At 48.3% G+C, this 21,354-nt stretch overlaps 1 protein-coding gene across 4 annotated transcripts; it reads right to left on the reverse strand.

Annotated features, from left to right (window-relative positions):
• Positions 1 to 1,676: 1,676 nt before the first annotated feature.
• Positions 1,677 to 21,295, reverse strand: LOC112902232 (plant UBX domain-containing protein 11). Of its 4 annotated transcripts, none has more exons than XM_025971192.1 (12): positions 21,141 to 21,295; positions 20,684 to 20,765; positions 19,827 to 19,926; positions 18,983 to 19,035; positions 18,792 to 18,873; positions 16,953 to 17,018; positions 16,793 to 16,860; positions 8,683 to 8,898; positions 8,075 to 8,585; positions 2,353 to 2,598; positions 2,001 to 2,261; positions 1,677 to 1,969 (listed from the first exon to the last, which is right to left on the reverse strand). In XM_025971192.1, exons 2-11 carry the CDS (start codon positions 20,744 to 20,746, stop codon positions 2,044 to 2,046), a joined length of 1,623 nt encoding a protein of 540 aa, XP_025826977.1. In that variant the 5' UTR covers positions 20,747 to 20,765; positions 21,141 to 21,295; the 3' UTR covers positions 1,677 to 1,969; positions 2,001 to 2,043. The 4 variants fall into 4 exon arrangements, with proteins under 4 accessions (XP_025826977.1, XP_025826976.1, XP_025826975.1 ...); XM_025971191.1 differs by having other exon boundaries at positions 1,677 to 1,972; positions 2,004 to 2,261; positions 21,141 to 21,294; XM_025971190.1 differs by having other exon boundaries at positions 1,677 to 2,261; positions 21,141 to 21,294.
• Positions 21,296 to 21,354: the final 59 nt, after the last annotated feature.

Below are 21,354 nucleotides of genomic sequence, written 5' to 3' on the forward strand. Positions count from 1 at the left end.
AAAAAGGGTCAATACCAAGGGATATTACACACTACAATCAAAAGGGTCAATACCAAGGGATATTACACACTACAATCAAACACGTCTGCAGTAAACATATTGCATACGGTTTTCAATGATGGCCATCTATCTACACTTAACCCTATGGGCGAAATATTGTGATTATTTAATATTAAATACGGTGTTTTAATGTGTTTGTTATATATTGCAAATGATTTTTTAATGTGAAAACTGTAAGCCGTATACAGTTAGTAGAGTAGACGGATTTTCTTTTAAAAGAAAACTTTTCTTACATTATTGAGTATCACTTACGGATTTTCTTTAACAACCATCAATACAATACATTACACATGGTTTTTATACAACCTTTTATATATATGTACTACCTCTGTCCTGTTTGTTCCGGTGTATGCCAGAATCTCTTGTGGTTTAGGACATAGTATAGTGTCTGTGCAGGCAGTTATTCGAAAACCCTTATCAACCATATATCATTCCTGATGGAGTTGATCTCTTGATCGTTCTCTTAAATCTTGCATTGCAAGTAGTTCTGCAAGCACCACCACCCTTTTGCTGAGTCAAGAAGATGAGTTGAGGTCTTGATCGGAAACTGAAAACTTACAGCATCCTTATCAATGAAGCTCGTGGAACCCTTTCTTGTGAAATTACGCTGCAGAAAAATTCAAACTGCTTAGCAAAACAGTTACAAAAATAATATAAAGTTCTAGCCTCTGCAACAAGTGGATACAAAAACCATTACAAAAGAAAAAAAAAGGGAGAAATGAGACTTATTATGCTCTAAGCAATACCCGATCTTGAACTCAATATATAGCTCAAAACTAACTATCAACCTATGTACTACGAAGTGAGATGATCAAAGCCGACAAACTTTGTTCTCCTCCCACAAAAGAAGCCAATGAACAATCCATATCTCTAAAGCATCTCGTATGTCTCCAATGTCCACCTGTACTCCACCTATTGATCAACTAATACCACGTTACCAGCTTCCACTCCACCTGTTGACCCGCATTTCCTTAAGCCATAGTAGTTAAGCTTCTCACAAAAGCAACATCATCACCAAACTAGAGCATCCCTTCTCCTCCGTCCTAAACCAAATTATCTACCAGACCCAAGGCCCGGAATTGAAGCAAAACAACAGAGGCAGCCCACAGTAGGATGTCAGGTCGAGGAGTGAGGCGCGAGATCTTCCAGGCTTAGGATTTTGCACTCTCAACAGGCACCAATTTTATGTCCCATGCCCAACGGCACAAATATAACTAATACCTCCCCAGTAATTCTTCACTGCAGATATCACAGGGGCATGTCGAGGAACTTGTCAATATCGACCTCATTGGACGATGAATATCCGGGGAAGCTGCAAAGACCTTCGGCTGGGCATTTCACCAAACATGCCATGAGTGCCTAGCTTGGTATGCAACCGCAACATCGAGCCATATTGCATGAGACTCAGGGTAAAGGATGCCGAGCAACATAGGAGTTGGTGGTGATGTTCGTGGGCCCGTACTATCCTCAAAGTGTGCAACGCCAATGTCGGAGAGCACAGAGCAGGCATTTTGTCAAATAATTGGCAGGCACGTCAGTGTTGGACTGACAACAATGGCGAGTGATTGGGGTCCGGAGCGAGCACCTTGGTGCCGGCGGGACATAACAGAAGTAGCTGAAAGGAAGAACAGAAGCTTGCCACTGTGTTGGCCATCGCTCGTGACAAACTGGCAACGGGAAAAAGATTCTGAACTCAACACAAAATGTGTAGCAGCCACTGTGTTTGTCACGAGCGATAGACTATGCCAAAGCAAATGTGGTCCAAACAATATAACCAGGCAGTCTTTAATCTCTGGCTATCTATACAATGAAGTATAATGAGCCAGCGACCGTAACCATATGTATAACCATTCCACAAAAGTAAACTTTACAATCTAGGGGTTAATTTCGCCACTATATTCAACATCTCAGACTCTCAGTAACCATCATGGCATTTGTTTAGATATCCTCACCAACTTCGATTCTGATGCAGTGTGCTGCTTTTTATTTCCGGTCACCACCTCCAAACTCTGTGGAGTTCCCATTCCAGAAAACATTTCGATCATTAGATGGACCCTGGTCATCGCTCCCCAGAGTGTGGACATTGGCACCAAATGGTCTGGACCGCCTTCGCAGCGTGTTTGCAGAGCTCTCATCAGTCGCTTCTTGGCCCCTGTTACCAGGAAGAGGCCGGCGCTCACTCCATGGACCAGATGGGCGGCCTGTTTCACGGAGATATAAAGATAACTGCACAGATCAGAAATCACCTAACTACAAAGGCTTAAATGAAAATGCCTATGCAGTCATTCTGACCTTCATTTGGCTCTAGCTCTGGCCTTGACGCAGTAGGATTTCCCCTCAAGTAGGAGAGAGGATTCGCATAAGACATGATGGTTCTCAAGTAACCAAAATATCCCCCACCACCTGAACTGTCACCAGCATCCGATGACGACGATGATGATGATTGAAGCCTTGATACCTGAACAGGCTGCCGATGTGGAACAACAATCATAGCATGACGGTTTTGAATACCCAGCTCGTATAGTGTGGTTTCCATATCTGAACAAGAATTTGGTCATCAATTTAACTAGATATCAAAAACTTCTGCAGTGATAAAAATAACAATATAACAATACAAGAGATAAATCATACATGGAGGGAATATTCTGGAAATGATTGTTGCGTAAAAGAAAATATAGAAAAGAAAAAACAATAGCCACGCTTGAAATGCAACTTTAGTATGCATTCAGTATTGTATTTAAACAGTTGGTTCCTGGGTATATTGCCAAATTAACTGTCTTCAAGGAACCAAGCTAGAGAAGTTATTGGTTCTGGTTTTCTGTTTCTTTTTCTAGGTTCATCTGAGCCCAGTCAAGTTTGGTAAACAATACTGAAGAACCAGAAAAAAATTCTGCTAGTCTTTGTTAGATTTTTTAGCTTAGAATCACTTCTGTTCTGTTAAGAACAGGAGAGAGACAGAAATGAGCGGAGTGGTTTTGTGCAGTGAAGCTCCTTTTTCCATTGATATATGGTTCCTATATATAACCTATAGGGTCAGTTTGCACAAGTTGCAAACACCCAAATTGGAATTTTCCTGCTGTTCAGACAAGGCAAAAACCAATTTTGCTACTGCTACTTGGGACAGCTATCTACTGCTGTCTAAAAGCTTCTACAACCATCTATATGGCTTGCTGCCTAAGAAACTTAGTAGCTAAGATATCTAAGCAAAATACATCTGACCCTACTGGTCAAAACAAAACAAAACGCATGGATTATCTCACAATTCTCCCCCTAATCCTTGTGTTTCTATCTAATGAGTCTGGACCATTCCAATCCTTGATCTTAGCTCTTGGAATTTGACTCGCCCAAGTGCTTTGGTGAGGATGTCAGCGAGTTGGTCCGCAGTGGGGATGTATGTGGTGCTAATTCTTCCATCATCCAAGCAGCCCCTGATGAAGTGATAGCGGAGATCGATGTGCTTGCTGTGCTCATGGAAGACGGGGTTCTCGGCCAGTGCCAAGGCAGACTTGCTGTCCACCTTAAGCTCTACTGTCTGAGCTTCCTCTCCGGTGAGTTCGCTTAACAGCTGAGCCAACCAAATGGCCCGAGTGGCGGCCGTGGTGGCAGCAACATACTCTGCTTCACATGAAGAGAGTGCCACCACACGTTGCTTGATGGATTGCCAGCTGATCAAGCAATTGCCAAGGAAGAAGAGAGTGCCACTGGTGCTCTTCCTTGTGTCGATGTCGCCAGCAAGGTCGCTGTCGCTGTAGCCGACCAACCGTGCTGCTCCTGTCCGTCGCTTGTAGCACAGACCAAAGTTGAGAGTGCCAGCGACATAGCGTAGGATTCTTTTCATTGCTTGCAAGTGCTCTTCTGTTGGGTGCTCCATGAATCGACTCACGAACCCAACGGCAAAGGCCAAGTCTGGTCGTGTGTGGACAAGGTAGCGAAGGCTGCCAACCAGCCGTCGATAGTGTGTTGCATCCACCTCTGGTGCATTGCTCTTGCGGCTGAGCTTGAGCGGCTCCTCCATTGGCGTTTGGACTGTATTGCAGCCTGCCATCCCGGCCAACTCCAATATGCTCTCAGCGTAGTGAGCTTGGCGCAAGGTGATGGCATCATCATCTTGGTGCACCTCGATGCCCAAGTAAAGGGAGAGGAGGCCGAGGTCACTCATCTGGAACAACGTCTTCATCTCAGCCTTGAACGCTTCAATCCCTTCCGACGAAGCACCAATGACGATGAGGTCGTCCACGTACACGCCAACAAGCAGAACAAAACTGCTGTCACCACGACGGTACATAGCGTGCTCATGTTCGCTTTGGTGGAAGCCAATCCTCTTCAAGGTCGCGTCCAGCTTCTCGTTCCATGCCCGAGGTGCTTGCCGCAGCCCATAGAGTGCCTTGCGCAGCCGCAACACCTTGTGTTCTTGGCCGAGAACAACGAACCCGGGTGGCTGGCAGACATAGACTTCCTCTTTCGGTCACCGTTAAGGAAGGCAGACTTTACATCCATACGATGGACGTTCCAGCTAGCTTTTGCTGCTAGAGCAAGCAATAATCTGACAGACTCCATGCGCGCAATAGGCGCAAGGACCTCGTCGAAGTCGACGCCGGCTTGCTGGATAAAGCCGCGTGCCACCAATCTTGCCTTATGCTTAACGACCTCCCCTGTTTCGCCTTTCTTCAATTTGAACACCCATTTAAGGGTGATTGGGCGATGTCCTTGAGGCAGGTCGATGAGCTCCCAAGTTTGGTTCTGCTCGATGGAGTCGACCTCGTTTCTCATTGCCGCACGCCATGCCTCCTCCTGTTCTGCTTCTGCAAATGTGCATGGCTTGCCGGCGCTAATCATGTTCAACTCCCCCTCGAGATTGCGTTGCGCAAGCCCAGGCACTAGCTATCCTGCTCCAGTCACACCCTCAATGGTGCGGTAGCGGACAGGCGAGTCACCACGGTGCGCTGCATCAAAGCGCTCTTCATCATTCTCCAATGGAGTGACGTGCTCCAGCTCGAATGGGCTATCCTCTCCGTCAGAGGACGCGGTACTGCTTGGTGCAGGAGTTGCTGGGCTTGCTACTGCAGGGACAGGGGATGGTGTTGGTGATGGTGTTGGAGCAGGGAACGGTGCCGTGTAGTTATACTTGACTTGGAACTCGCTTGAGCCGCTGTCGCCGGTATTGTTGTCCATGGTCGACGTCCAGCTCCAACTCCTATCCTCATCGAAGATGACATCACGCACAATGCTGACCCGGCGCGTCACCGGATCAAGTAACCGGTATGCCTTCACACCGTCCTCATAGCCGATGAATACGACGGGCGTGCTGCGGTCATCGAGCTTGCGCAGGTGCCCCTGTTTCTTCATGTAGGCGAGGCAGCCAAAAGGTGCGCAGGAAGTGGACAGCCGGCTTGCAGCCATGCCAAGCTTCGAACGGTGTCTTGCCGGCGAGTGCCTTTGTGGGGGCGCGATTGAGCAAGAACACCGCGGTGCTCACTGCCTCCCCCCAAAACTCAGCCGGCATGCTCCTTTGCCTCAGCAGGGCACGTGCCATGGCGACGACGGTCTGATTCCGTCGCTCTACCACGCCGTTATGCTGCGGAGTGTATGGTGCAGAGAAGTGGCGCCCGATCCCTTCATCGGCACAGTAGCTGGCGAAGTCCAACGAGGTGAACTCATCGCCGTTGTCGGTGCGGAGCACCTTCAGTGTTTGCCCGCTTTGCTTATCCGCTGCTGCCTGTATCCGCTTAATAGCCTCTGATGCACCGGACTTGCTCGCTAGGAGTACCACCCACATGTAGCGGGTAGCGTCATCGACAAGCAGCAAGAAGTAGCGCCGGCCTCCAGGAGTCACTGGCGTGATCGGTCCACAAATGTCCCCATGGACAAGCTCGAGCGGCTTCTGAGCACGATATTTTGCCTGCGATGGGAATGGGGCACGCCGGTGATTGGTGACGATGCACGTCTCGCACAACTGCTTGGCGTGGTTGAGCCTTGGCATACCGCGCACCATGTTATCGTGGCCCATCCTGTTCAGCGCCTCAAAGTTGAGGTGTCCGAACCTCTCATGCCACCGCCATGCCATGTCTCCATGTCGCATGGCTAGGCAGATTGGTCTTGCCACTTTTGCCTTCAACACGTAGAGGCGGCTGGCGCCACGCTCAACTCTTGCGAGAAGGCGATGCTGTTGGTCCCAAACCCGGAGCACGCCTTCTTCAATCAGCACACGCGAGCCTGTTTCGTCGAGCTGCCCAATGCTGATGATGGAGTTTCGCAGCTTGGGGATGAAGAAGACACCAGCGAGTGCATGGTGCTCATCGTTCCTGCCGGAGAGGATGACGGTGCCGACACCACAGATCTCGACAAAAGAGTCATCACGAACTTGACCATGCCTTGCACGCTCGTGTCCAAGTTGGCAAAGACATCAGCTCTGCCCGTCATGTGGTTCGTTGCTCCGGTGTCGAGGTACCAGCCATCATCCACTACCTCTTCAGATTCTCCAGCAGCATTGCACTCGTCAAGGTAAATGGGCTTCTTGCTGATTGGAGCAGAAGAAAGGGACGTAAGCTGCGCCATAAATAGCGCTGGCTCATCCACCTGCTCAGCCTGGGCAAGGTTGGCCTGCACACGACGTGGCTGGCGGCAGTCCTTCGCCCAATGCCCAAGTTTGCCGCAGTTGTGGCACCTGACCCGATCATTTCTGCCATCAAGTTGTCGGTTGTTCTTCTTGCGCGGCCTGCGTTGCCGCTGCCGGCTGCTGCCACCACAGCCTTGTTGAGGCGGCCTGTTGCTAGTCTCACCACTGCCCTTCTCCTTCATCCGAGCGAGCCACTGCTCCTCAGTGAAGTAGAGTTTGCCGCCAGACAGCAGCGGCTGCTCTAGTGCAAACGCAGCATCGCTGCGCTCGTCGACGGCCTTGAGCCTGCCCGTCACTTCCTCCACCAAGAGAGTCGCTGTATCGAGCAGAGTTTCGATTGACAGCGCAATCTGGGAGTACTTGGGCGGCACGACGCGCAGCAGCTTTTCCACTGCTCACTGCTCATCAACAGGTTCACCATAGATGGCGAGGGAGCTCATCAGGCCGGAGAGGCGTAGTGCAAAATCATCCACCGCCTCACCCTCCTTGAAGCCGAGCAGCTCCCACTCACGGCGCATCTTCTGCAACGTCGACTTGCGGATGCGATCGTCGCCAACGTGGAGGGAGTGGATGGCAGCCCCTGCCTCCTTCGCTGTTTTCTTCACTGCCAGAGGCCGGAACATCTCTAGTGGTACAGTGCTGAGCAGCGCTTCAAGTGCCATACGGTCCTCTTGGTAGTTGACATCGTCTTCTTCAACAGCTTCCCACAGACCATGCGCCTGGAGCTTCACCTTCATCACCAAGCTCCACTCCTCATAGTCGCCCTTAGTCAGCAACGGGAAAGATGTGTTGCTGACCTCCTTGATCACCTGCACCTCACGGATTCTTCCACCGCGGCGAGTTGCTGATGGAGATCGCCGGCGATAGGTGCGAGGCTGATCCTCATCACCTCGAGCACCTCGACCAGTTGCAGACATGATTCCTGCTCTAACCTGGCTCTGGTACCAAGTGTTAGATTCTTTAGCTTAGGATCACTTCAGGAGAGAGACAGAAATGAGAGGAGTGGTTTTGTGCAGTGAAGCTGCTTTTTCCATTGATATATGATTCCTATATATAACCTATAGGGTCAGTTTGCACAAGTTGCAAACACCCAAATTGGAATTTTCCTGATGCTGTTCAGACAAGGCAAAAACCAATTTTGCTAATGCTACTTGGGACAGCTATCTGCTGCTGTCTAAAAGCTTCTACAGCCATCTATATGGCTTGCTGCCTAAGAAACTTAGTAGCTAAGATATCTAAGCAAAATACATCTGACCCTACTGGTCAAAACAAAACAAAACGCATGGATTATCTCAGAGTCTTGACAAATACGCCTACCAGATCACAAAACTGAGAATGCAAAATACTAACAACCTGTGTAAAAACGAATATTGAATACCAGAAATGAAGATTCGGTACCTTGTTCAGAGAAAATTCTTTTCGGATAAACTAGAGAGAGATCATAAGAGCCAAACCCACTGCCTTTGTTTTCATCCACAAAATTCTTCACTTTCCTTAAAACATCTTGTTTTGTCAATTTCATTTCCAGTCTATTTCCACTGGGCATACGAATGCTAAGCTGAATATCATCTGATTTCACAGGATTAGAAACAGGTTCAACAGGGGCACTAGAAGTTATGTTATCTTGTTGCACAAGCAACTGGGTGGAAACGCCTCTAGTACTGCTTGTACTAGGAGTTGCCACCACAGGAACTGCAGCGCAAGTTCCATCATCTTTGTTCTTTCTTTTCAGAGATGGTGTAGTGTCTTCATCTTCTGGGTCTGCATAACTACCCATGGTTGCACTCATTGAACTAACACGCAAATCACATTCAACTTCAGTAGATGCTGAATCTATCTTTTCAACAGCAATACCACCTGAATCTGATTGTGAGCCTTCTCCTTGTTTTTCATTTATCTCAACCAGTTCCTGAATAAGCCATGTTTTATCACCTTAGCCCATGTACCATTTGGAATGAAACCTCCATTACATATAAAGGTCATACGGAATGAACAAAACAACTTACATCATGGTTGGTGCTACTAGGTAGTTGTGACACCAATTCAGCTGAATGAGCAACTCCACTGGCTCCAGAAATATCTGGCGCACTGGATGAAACAGAAGGATTTTCTGAAGTAGCAGAGCCTCCTTGTGGAAGCAAAGTAGTAGTAGTACTAGTAGTATTCACAGGTTCAGCATTTCTTGAAGCAAGCGAGGCTGTCAACAAGGTTGCCGCTGTCTCCTACAACAATTCACAAGTATACATCTTTAGCAGAGCACACTAGTGGTAAAAAAAAGCTGGAAAACAGAATAACGCAAATCATATGATAACCAATCATTATTTTTGTTTCTCAATGATATGATCTTACTAAGAGAAAATTCTGCCTGTAGTGACATGCTTGCACACATGATGATGGCTTACTGGTGATAGTTGAACAATGAAATATGGGAACTCTTTAATAGTGGTCGTTTGGGGTCACTCCCTCTGATAGCTGCAAAACTGTACTAATTTCCTGACAAATTGAGGGTATTATGCCAAATACTCTAAATTCAGACTATCCTGACAAACCCTAAATAAATTGCCTGATTTTTATGCATTATATAGAGCGAAATGATGTTACAAACTCTGGTCCAAACTGCAACCAACTTTTAACGTTTTGGCAGCTATTATACCTTACAGTAATTCTATTTGTCACATAAATTGTGCTAGATTCATCCTCAAAAGTTCTTCTGTACAACTATTATAATATGTCTGCTAAGTAAATTATGAGACTGTATCTATGTCTTGAATAACTGACTGGAGGTAGTAAGAAATTATTAGAAAGTTGATAGCGGATGAATGTTCTGGCCCAAGCAAATGAAAAATGATCCAACTCTAAATGCACACCTACAGTTTCAAGGGAAAATGGAAAGATCTTTTGAGGGTGTTTTGAAAATTTCGCCATCCTGATCATACGAGTGGCACACAATTTTCCATTCTGGCCACTTTTCAGTGACTCAGATGGTCAACACGTGTTGGTGACACAGGTATTTGACACTAAGAGTGGTAGAAGACAAAATGCCCCTTTTCTGGGGCAGAGAAATGTTTGAATCATCACCTAGTTTGTGAAATAGACAAAGGTGCCAGGGTATTTGAGGCGTTGCAGCATCCTTTAGTGTTGCCATGTTGGGGTATCTATATGAGTATGTAATGCCTACTCCCTCCGTCCCATGAAGAGTGAAATTCTAGTTATTTTCATACAGATTAGTGGTGGCGTGAAAAGACTCACATGCCCTCAATTTGTTTGCCACATGCGGTTAGTTTTGGCATGCAAATCAAATCTGAGCACTTAATTAGGCAGGTTGTTAAGATCCAATCTCTAGAATTGCACTCTTTGTGGGATTTTTTTCAAACGCAGGACTGCACTTTTCATGGGACGGAGGGAGTAGTCATTGTGAAAATATTATAACCTTGTGGCATCCTATGGCCCCAAGGATACAATTTTTTTTTTTGTACCGAGGGTTCGAATCCCTCTCTTTCCACCCCCTCAGACCATTTGGGACTTTCGAATTGTAAGGAATTCTGAGCCCCAGATTTTCTCATAGACAAATATAAGAAATAAATACAATATGTAAGAAAAAATTCCCAAAAATTTTGGATTTTTTTTTACTCCTCACGCCCAGGATTACATCCTAGGTCATTAGATAAGAATCCAAAGATAAAGAGGGAAACAAAGAATGGCACCTCATAAACCATGAAAAGGACCCAAAAAGACAGATTCAAAGAGGTATCAAACTACACCTCACTCGAGGAAGGTATTATCGTGTTATAGATTTATCTAACTCATGTTAGTTCACAAGGCTGTTGGCCCAGCCTGCTCGAGGTGAGGTCCCTGACCTCCTCCCCGGCACACTCACACACTCACAGCTAGAGGTAGAAGAAGGGGAAGCAGTAGTGAACACACACTGGTGGGTGCTGCTTAAAAAAACTGAGCTGCAGCTGCTCTTCTTATATGCACATACTAAGTCAAATAGAAGTACAAGGTATGGCACACAACTACTAGCGACTGTTGCTACCACTATTCCACTACTTGCTACTGTTTCTGCCACTACTTGCTACTGCTGCCATATTGCTACTTGCTGCCGCTACTGTTTTCTCCAACTTGCTGCCGCCAGACATTGGCATGGCATGATCAAACAAAAAGAGCAAGAGCAGGAGAATTAACTAACAAATCTTCCCCTAATTATGCTGCTCTTGCTTAATCTCCTCAACTCCAATCTTGGTCCTCAACTCTGCGAGTCGAACGCGCCCAAGTGGCTTGGTGAGGATGTCCCCGAGCTGTCGAGCAGTCTCGACATGCTTGAGCTTGATCTGACCTCCAACGACACAATCACGGATGAAGTGATACTTGGTGTCGATATGCTTGCTTCTGTCGTGGAGGACAGGATTCTCTGCCAAAGCAATGGCGGACTTGTTGTCCACAATGAGGACAGGAGTGCAGAGCTCTTCTCCGGTCAGCTCCTGCAACATCCTGCCCAGCCACACTCCTTGGCACACGCCGTCGCCGCTGCAATGTACTCAGCTTCGCATGTTGACAACGCGACCACCCTTTGCTTCTGTGACTGCCAGGAGATGGGGCAGCCGTTGAGGACGAAAAGCACTCCGGTCGTGCTCTTCCGCCCGTCGACGTCCCCAGCCATGTCGCTGTCTCTGAACCCAGTCAGCTCCAGCCTTCCTTCACTCCGCCTCGGGTAGACGATGCCGTACCCGATGGTCCCAGCAACGTAGCAGAGGAGCCTCTTGACGGCGGCGAAGTGGTCTTCACGCGGATCCTCCATGAATCGGCTCTGGTAGCCGACGGTGAACCCAATGTCCGGCCGAGTGTGCGTGAGGTAGCGCAGCCCGCCAATGATGCTACAGTACTGCGTTGCGTCCACCTTTGCCACCGTGCTCTCCTTTGAGAGCTTGAGCTTCTCTTCCATGGGCGTCTGACACGGCTTGCAACCGCTCAAACCTCTCCATTCCAAGAGCTTCCGCGCATACAAGCTCTGGCGCAGCGTGATGGCGTTCCTCCCCTACTCCACCTCTATGCCAAGGTAGTAGGTGAGAAGGCCGAGGTCACTCATGCGGAACATCTTCTTCATCTCTACCTTGAAGTCATCGATGTCCCGCCGCCCCGCTCCAGTCACGATCAAGTCGTCGATGTACACCCCGACGACCAGCCGCCGCACGCCGTGATCTTAGCGTAGAGCGCGTGCTCAGTGGTGCACTTGGTGAAGCCGAGCGACACAAGGCTGGCGTCGAGCTTGGTGTTCCACGCGCGCGGCGCCTGACACAGCCCGTATAGGGCCTTGCACCCGGCGATGGCAAAGTCAGGCGACTCCTGCACATACACCTCCTTGGCGAGCTCCCCGTTGAGGGACGCGGACTTCACATCTAGATGATAAACGTCCCAGCCCTTCGCCGCCGCCGCTAGAGCAAGCAGAAGCCGCATAGATTCCATCTGCACAACCAACGCGAATACTCCTCGAAGTCGATCACCTCGCGTTGCATTAAGACTTTTGCGACGAGCCGTGCCTTGTGCCTCACCACTGCCCCTTGCTCGTCGTGCTTCACCTTGTAGACCCACTTCAATTCGATCGGACGGCACCCAATCGGCGGATCAATGAGCTCCTAGGTCTTGTTCTCCTCAATCGCCACTATCTCCTCAAGCATCGCGGCCCACCAGCACTGCTCCTGCTCTGCCGCCATGAAGCTAGGTGGCTCCTCTGCGCTGCCAGATGCAGCTCGAGGTCGTCCAGCATGCGGGCCACCTGCCCAGGCGGGCTTGCATCGCCGACGAAGTCGTCCACCTCGCGGAATCGGAGGGGCTCGCCGCTGTAGCTGGCGTCGACGTGAGGTGAGATCACCGGCGGAGGAGTTGCGAAGCTTGGTGGAGCAGCCGCGACCTCCTCTCCTTCAGGGGATTGCGGCGGTGCTGGAGCTTCCCCTGTTTGGAAACAGTGGATGTCTCGCCTTAGATCTGCGCCCCTTGCTCGCCTTGGGCCAGCTCCCCTGCACCAGAGTACACTGTATTCGACGGTGAAGGAGCTGCTCAGGCCACCCGCCGTTGCTTCCCCGTCACCGGACTCCCAGTCCCAGCATGCTACCTCATCAAACACCATATTCCGAGAGACGACAACTCACTGCGCTCGTGGATCGAACAGCCTGTAGGCCTTGCTCCCTACCTCGTAGCCCAGGAACACCATTGGAGTGCTCCTGTCCTCCAGCTTGGAGAGGTTCGGCTTCATCTTCTTCACGTGCCCGACGCAGCCAAAAGTGCATAGGAAGGAGACGTCGAGCTTCCGCCCATGCCAAGCCTCGAATAGCGTTGTCCCCTTCAAGCTCTTCGTGGGTGAGCGGTTCAAGATGAACATAGCCTTGCTCACCACCTTGCCCCAGAACGCCGGCGGCACCTTCTTCGCCTTGAGCATGCTTCAAGCCATGCCGATGACCGTCCGGTTCCGCCTCTCCATGACACCATTCTGTTGTGGTGAATATGGTGCTGTGAGATGGCGATCAACGCCTTGTTCCACGCAGTAGAGCCCAAACTCGATCGAGGTGAACTCGCCGTCGCGGTCCGTCCGCAGCATGCGCAGCTTCTTCCCCGTCTCCATCTCCACCTGCGCTTTGAACCTCTTGATCGCCGCCAGCGCCTCATCCTTGCTCGTCAGTAGATGCAGCTACATGTAGCGGCTGCAGTTGTGTACTAGCCGGCAAGGCAACTATCGCAGAGCTCCCTGACGTGCTCAATCAGTGGCAGCCCACGCACCATGTCCTGCCACGCCATCCTTGCCAGAGCTTCAAAGCTTAGATGGCCAAAGCGCGCATGCTAGCGCCACGCCTCATCGTTCCTTGCTGCTAGGCACACTGGTCGCGCGACGCGTAGCTCTAGGATGTAGAGTCAGCCCTTGGTATGCTCCACCTTGGCGAGCAGCTTGCGCTCGCAATCGCGGATGCGGATGCGGAGGACGCCGCCGTCGATCAGCACTTGGCAGCCTCACTCGTCCAGCTGGCCGATGCTGATGATGTTGCTACGAAGCTTGGGGATGAAGTAGACGTCCGTCAGTGCCTTGTGCTCGCCGGACTTGCCGTGGAAGAGGATCGTCCCGCGGCCCCGGATGTCGACGGCAGAGTTGTCAACGAACTTGAATGTGCCGACGATGCCGGTGTCAAGCTCAGAGAAGGCCTCGCGGTTCCCCATCATGTGGTTGCTTGCACCGGAGTCAAGGTACCACCGCTCCTCCACATCATCATCCTCCCGCCCTAGGTTGACCTGCGCGCGTGTTTCGTCGAGCACAACATGTGCATGGGGGGCTTCTTCAACCCCCTCACTGATGGCGCAGACTTGTGCCATCAGGAGCGCAGGCTCCTCTTCTTCTTGGGCTAAGTGCCCCCAGTTCTGGTGGCAAGGCTCCTTGCACTCGCGGGCTCAGTGCCCGATCTTGCCGTAGTTGTGGCAGACGTCCTTCGGGGCGGGCTTGCCGCCCTTCTTCTTCGGCTTCCAGCAGCATTTTCCGCCGCCGCCACCCTTTGCCGGAGCAGAGGACCCCCTCTCCCTACTTCCGCTCTCACACGCGCACCGCCCACTCCTCTGTGAGCAGCAGTTGGCCGGCGGGGGACGTGCGTGCCGGCGCCTCCACGACGCAATCCTCGACCGCCTTGAGCCGCCCGCGATGTCTTCAATCGTAAGCTCACTCAAATCGAGCCGCGTCTCGATTGACATGGCGATTTGGGCAAATCGCGGTGGCGTGACGCATGGAAATTTCACGACCGCCTCCTCTTTGCCGATGGTGTCACCCAATTGCCCCAACTGGTCACCATCGTGGTGAGCCACAGCGCAAAGTCCTCGACAGCCTCGCCGTTGCGGAACGTGATGGCCTCATACTCCCGCCGTAGCTGCTGTGCCTTCACCTTGCACACGTGGTCCACCAAGTCGCATGGTCTCGAGGCTCTCACAGGCCTCGTGCGCCATGTCCTTGGACCCCAGAGCGGTGATGAACTCCGGCGGGACAGCCTTGAGGATGGCCTCCATCGCCATGTGGTCCTCCTGCTCGTCGTCGGTACTGGAGTCGGCCACCCAAAGGCCCCTAGCTTTTAGCATCACCTTCATCATTACCTCCCACTCGTTGTAGTTCGTGCGGGTGAGGATGGGGTACTGGGCGCCGCCGACGTCCCGCACGGTCTTCTTCACCACATACGTCGTCTCGTGACGCCTTGGTGAGATAGACTCCCGACGTCCTTGATGGCCGGTGGACGTAGAGCGGTGCCTGCGCCCGCCTGATGCAGCAGTACCCGAGGTAGCCATGGCTCTGGTACCATTTGTTGGCCCAACCTGCTCGAGGTGAGGTCCCTAACCTCCTCCCCGGCACTCACACACTCACAGCTAGAGGTAGAATAAGGGGAAGCAGTAGTGTCAGTTTCGGAAATGGCCGGCAGCTAAATCTACTCGAAGTGTGTTATCACGCGTCGTGATCGGATGTGGCCTAGGACACAATGACTCAAGATTTATACTGCCTACGTCCAGTAGGGGGTCAGTCGCTTGTATTGCTTGAGCCCGAGTACTCGGGAGAGTTTGGGGACTTACAAGCTTTCGAGTGGAGGAGGTGATGAGTTGTCTCTCTCTTTTCCTATGTGGAAGACCCTCCCTTTTATAGTCCAAGGGAGGCTCCATTATAGGAGATCTAAGGGTGCGAGGATAGAAAGAAAGGACTCCCGACCCCGTCGGTCGGGGTCGTCAGCTTCGTCAGTCCCGTCTTCCCATCCCGTCAGTCGGAGTCTTCTAGTGACCACCGTCCAAGTCCTGCGTCGTGGGGCAAGCGTCTTGTCTTGTCCCTGCGCGTCATGCTATGTCGGTCAGCGGTCGTGGGTGCATTGATAGGTACGGTATGGCTATCACGCCCCATCCCTAGCACCCTCCCCGGCCACTCCATCGTGATGGGGGGCGTTCCGGCCATATCATGATGACGTTTCGCCCCGTCCTTTCGTGAGGACGGGCAGGAAGAATAGTGACGCCCTGCTGCCACAACAGAGGGGACTGTAACCCCCGTGGAGGGAGTGGTTGGCCGTGTACGACAGGTTGACCCCAAGGCTCATCCTTATCCTTTGTACCTACTCCTAGGGCCCGCTGGTAAGCCAGGCCTGGCCTCTCGACCAGCCTGCCGGTCGGGGAGGCGGGCACGCATAAGGCGAAGCCCAGTTGAAGCCCCCGGTCGGTGCCTTGGTACGGACCCAGCCTCTGACCATTCCCACAGTCGAGGATATGGGCCTTGGTCATCCCGACCGAGTTGTCAGTCGGGGTTGTGGGCCGAGACGACCCAGATGAAGTTGTTGCCCTATACGGATGGCTGCTTGTTCCAGGCACGGCCTTGGCCTAGTCAACGAGAAATTGGCCCGCTGGGACCCAGGGTCCCTAGACCCGTCAAGTAGTGAACACACACTGGTGGGTGCTGCTTAAAATAACTGAGCTGCAGCTGCTTTCCTTATATGCACATATAAGTCAAATAGAAGTACAAGGTATGGCACACAACTACTAACTACTGTTGCTACCACTATTCCACTACTCGCTACTATTTCTGCCACTACTTGCAGCTGCTACTGTTTTCTCCAACTTACTGCCGCCAGACATTGGCATGGCATGATCAAACAAAAAGAGCAAGAGCAGGAGAATTAACTAACAAAGGCCTGTTAGTGTTCATGATGTCATTGAGACCTATTATCTGCTATTTTCTCAATGAAACCGAGCTAAATTGTATAACTTTGCAACTAATCATCAACTAGCAGTTATGACTATATAGTGATGTGTAGGATTTTAAGTAAAAAAAAAGATTCAAATGGAGAAATTCCCAAGATTCAGTGCAAAGGGAGGAAAACTGAAAAATCTGGAATTGTAAAGGAAATGCACAGGATTTGCCTGTAAACTCACAAGAAAAGAGTTGAATTTGAAAGTAAGGAAGCCAGGAGTTGGTTCCAAGAAGGTTTTATGGTGGCCCCATTTGACAAGGACAGACAGAACTTATAGATGACCCAACTATCAGGTAATGCCTAGAGATACATGATCAGTATCATGAAGCATTTCTGGAACAGACTAGATGTAAAATATAAGAGGTTTGCATACCTGAAGATGAAGGGCAGCCCAAGCTTTCTCGATACTTTCTTTCATATTCTCAGAACTGATATGTCCCTCTAAGAAAAGGACTCATATTAGCACTGACCTAAAAATCATTACATAAGAAAGATGATCTTTTCTGTTTTAAGTTATGTTAGAGTCGCTATACCATGATTCCATAGCATAACTCCATTCAGTCCAATCACGGATATACTTGGCACAGACTTTTGGGGATCTGATTCAGATATTTAAGGATGAAACTGAAAAGATTAATTATAACACAAATGATCTTAGAAGATCCTAAGAGTCCCAAGATATTGTCATTAGTTTAGCTGTGGGACCTATTAACTGATTAACTAATTTGTCATTTAAAGTATCACTGTACCAAAATAGCTGCATTATAAGATGCAATTTAGCATACTAAACACTTCTTCGAGACGAAGCAGCAAATCATATTAGAATTTTAACATTGCAAATGTTATCTCTCCAAAGTTCTATGGAATGCAGCTGACAAATGACAACAAATGAAAAAAATTGCCAGAGATAAATAGCTGGATTTATTGTCAATCAAGATAGGGCACAAGTTAACCAAGATAGACGCTAAACAGACCAATGCTCTAAATGTAACTAATAATGGACCAAATAAACTTAATGGAACCTGTTATGAGACGTCAAACCAATTTCCCACATGATATTATGTCTATCCTTATAGCTGTCTTTTAAAAGAATGGATTGGTAGTTGCTAGCTTCTCTCTTTTGCCTCCTTTTAAAAGAATGGATTGGTAGTTGCTAGCTTCTCTCTTTTGCCTCCTTACAAAGAAAACCACAAACAAAAGGAGGAGAAACGCAAGGAAATTAAATTCCTGTAATCAATTCCCAAAGAAATTATACCTACCGCTCCCTCCATTGCATTCCTTCTAGGCAACAAGCCACCTCTCCTCCCACGCCTACCCAAAAGATTTCTTCTAAATAAGAAACTAACCCCTAAAAAGTTGCTTGTAATATGTTCAAACAGGTCCCAGCAAAACTCATGTATCATATTTTTAAAATTCAACTATAAAGTCTCTTCAAATCCCATGTCTTGAGAGACTGGGGAATGCAAATTCTATCATAACCATTATCATGCAAACACCCACACCTCCATGCTCCGTCGTTGGCACATTTGACATGGATGCACACTCTAGCACATCACACTGTGTGAACCCAGAATCAAATGGCAGCTAACCTGATTTAGCCGTGTGTGCTTGGTGTAGGGTGGTTTGCACCTGAGATGGGGCCATGGCATAGGCAATGGTACAGGCCCACATTAGCAATGCAGGATGGACTGGAGCTCCAGCGAGTGCGCTTATAAAAAACAAGAAGAAAGGTCCAACACAAGCTGATACAGCAGTGCAGGCTTAGATGCTTGCATAGACAGTGATTACCCCCTCCGGTAGTGCAAATGAACCTGGTACAAGCGTGAAGCTGTATTGACTGCCAACTGGAGCATGTGCTATAATTATTTTTCCATTTCTACCCTCCACTCCAGGGTGTCAATGAAAGGTTTGTAATAAAGTATAATTTATTGGAATGCAAGGGCCGAAAAAAATTCAAAAGAACATGCAAACTGTCTGTTGGTAACACTTTGATCCTTTTTAATCTCCAGCAACATACAGGAATTTCATGGTAACAAATAAAAAGATCACACTCTAACAGGTCAATCTAATGCAATGAGACTATGACAGATCACTTTACTAGCACTCCGCAGCTATTGCCAGGAAAATTTGAATGCCATGATAAGTTGGTCACAGTAGTTAAACATCTATTGCAATATTAATGATAAGTCCTTCCAAAATAAACATACTAAAATATACATATGCACATTTCATCTTTAGGGAGAAGGGCTCAAAAAAAATGATAGGTCAATATTATCATAAAATTGGTAGAGTATCAAACCAAGAGGGCATCATCTCGAACACAGTAAATCCGGAGCATACATTAACGTGTCAGAAGAAACATAAAAGGATACAGATAGCTGAAAACTGTGATGCATCAACATTGCCTTGTTTGAGATGCAAGAAGATGCAGCATCTTCCTATCACTTCTACCACCTGACAGTATAAATAGAACACAAATACATGAGCACTGTGATAACATTGATACGTAATTGCCACAATAGAAATGCTGCTGAAACTTCTAATAACAGTTCAAAAGACCTACATTTTCATCGACCAGTGTTGACTGTTCCAAACTACTCGAAGCCTCATCTTCTCCTGAAATTGAACAAACATATGGTGTCCAATCAATAGGCTGGACTGATCACAAACCACTATGTGACTTAAGAGCATTATATGTACATTGTCTAGCAGGTAACTTTGTTAAAGCAAAAACTGCAAAGGAAGCAGGAGAAGGAATCTACAGCAACATGATAACTTGAGCCGGGCATAGATAAATAATAAAATGAAAGACCATTATGACACAAAATCAACTTCAAGTCCAGTCAACTTTCCACTGCACATGAAAAAATGTGTACCACTAAAACCTGAACCACAATAGTATATCTTATTATTTTTTACATCCTAGACCCTAACAATTTCAAGGGGAAAAATGTCATGTCAATGTCGTACATGGCAGTAATTTTTATCGATTACAGGTTGTCAACAATTGAAAAATACAATGGAAAATTGTTTCAGCTGGTTGAAAACAAAGGTACCTTTATCTCAGTTTCAATAAAAGAAATAACGCTAGGTTAATGTCCACCAGACATGGGTATACTCACATAGCTTATGAAAACAAGTACAGAGAGGTACCTCAGGAAATATGGCTGATTTAGTAATATGTATAAAAGAAGGAAACAAGATCAGAGTTTGACAAAACAACTAACAAAGCATTTAATTAATTTGACCGAATTAAAAAGAATGTAAAAGGTGTTAACTACCACTCCTCCTATTGTGCAGGCTTAACATGGATATTGCCTTTCATAATTAGGCTATCAACAAGAGAATGGCACAAATATTTTTAAGAAGTTACAAAGATAGCATAGAAGGAGTGGAGGAGAAATCACCTGATATGTAGACTACAAAGAGCTTTTTCTCCCTTCTTGATTGATTAATTGCATCAGGAATAGATCCTTTGTATGTCAGGGAATTTATTGTTCTCTCCATCTGAAGTTAGAATGAGAAAGTGCATCAATACAAGGATATATATATTGAATCATGCATATATATTATATACCGACCAACTATAGTTCACAAGGGAGAGCAGACTACAAGAATTATAACCAAGAACAAGAACCGGGATCTTCAGCAAGTCATTGGCTTTTCTTGTTATCAGAGGCAAGTTAATTGAATAGTTTGATGAGTGACATGCTTTCATCCTTTCTATGTACCATCACCATTCTACGTTACGTATCCCATCCAATATTTTATCACGAATAGGGATGAGCATGTCCAATAATATAACAACAAGAATGTTCACAACGAACTAAAAGCATAATTTTCTGAAAACAAAAGCCCCACACAATAGTGAATACAAGCCAAAGTAGGGGGGGACATATTTTTGACTTAAGAAACACATCAATGAAATCCGGAATCAGGATGCTAAAAAGCCACACCAGGCATCAGCGTGACAATACCTGACAACAGTTCATTTTTTGGCGAACTTGAATTTTAAGTTTTCAGACACCTTCTTCGACATGATAAAGTAACAAAGCAAGGGGTACGTAGAGAAGAAAACAGCAAAAATCATCAGGGATTTCTATTAACAATCAACTGCTCCAACGCAAAAAGGAAAACTCTGCCACCAAGTTGTTGCAAGATCATAGTATTCACCAGCGCTGTTCAAAAAAAGACCAAACAGAACATCACTTCCACCACGAGGGGAGCGAAAGAGATGTATGCAGGAAGAAGCGCTCCAACAAACCTGACAACCCACGCATCGCCAGACTGCAAAATGGCAATATAAATCCGTATCACGCGCAGACATGAACGCCACCCCCTCGCCCCTACCCAATCAACCACAAAGATCTATCAACTTCCGAGAATTCGAATTAATCAGCCAGATGTTTCATACTAAGAAACAACCGGACGGAACTAGCCAGACTGCTCAGCAGCAGCAGCTGGATGCAGTTCCAAATATTGGCCCCCGCACAAGTGCGCACCGACGAAGAGCAGAACTAATTTCCGAGATCGACATTCCACGCAGCTAATCACCTCAAGTAACCAACCCCGCAGGTGAGTAGCGGAACCCCGCCTTGGGCTAGACTATTCTAATCCATGAACGAAGGGGGGGAGGCGCCCAGGAACCGGACTGAACTGACCGACAGGCTGCTCAAGAATGGAGAAGAGGAGTGAAACTGAATCAGTGAGGGCGGACTCACCGCACGAGGCCGATCCGGATCCCGAGTCGCGGCGGCAGAGCACGACGACGACGATAGGGTGGGGGAGCAGGGAGCAGCGGTCGGCGGAGTAGGCGAGGTTCTCCGACGAGGGGGATGGGGTTGGGGAAGAATCGTTTGGATCGACGACGTGGTTGAAGGTGCGGCCCATATGGCAGTGACAATGGCGGGTTGCGGGGTCAGGGGGGATTGGATG

The sequence above is a fragment of the Panicum hallii genome, chromosome 8 (genome assembly GCF_002211085.1).
Source record: "Panicum hallii strain FIL2 chromosome 8, PHallii_v3.1, whole genome shotgun sequence".
Classification (NCBI taxonomy): Eukaryota; Viridiplantae; Streptophyta; class Magnoliopsida; order Poales; family Poaceae; genus Panicum; species Panicum hallii.

Bases quoted from the DNA above. Each gene is read 5' to 3' on its own strand.
- LOC112902232 (XM_025971192.1), bottom strand. From the start codon at position 20,746: ATGTCTGCGCGTGATACGGATTTATATTGCCATTTTGCAGTCTGGCGA. The intron at 19,927-20,683 runs GTTTGTTGGAGC...TTCTAACTTCAG, and splicing joins GGCGATGCGTGGGTTGTCAG to ATGGAGAGAACAATAAATTC. The intron at 16,861-16,952 runs GTATAGCGACTC...TCCTTTTCTTAG, and splicing joins AGTTATGCTATGGAATCATG to AGGGACATATCAGTTCTGAG.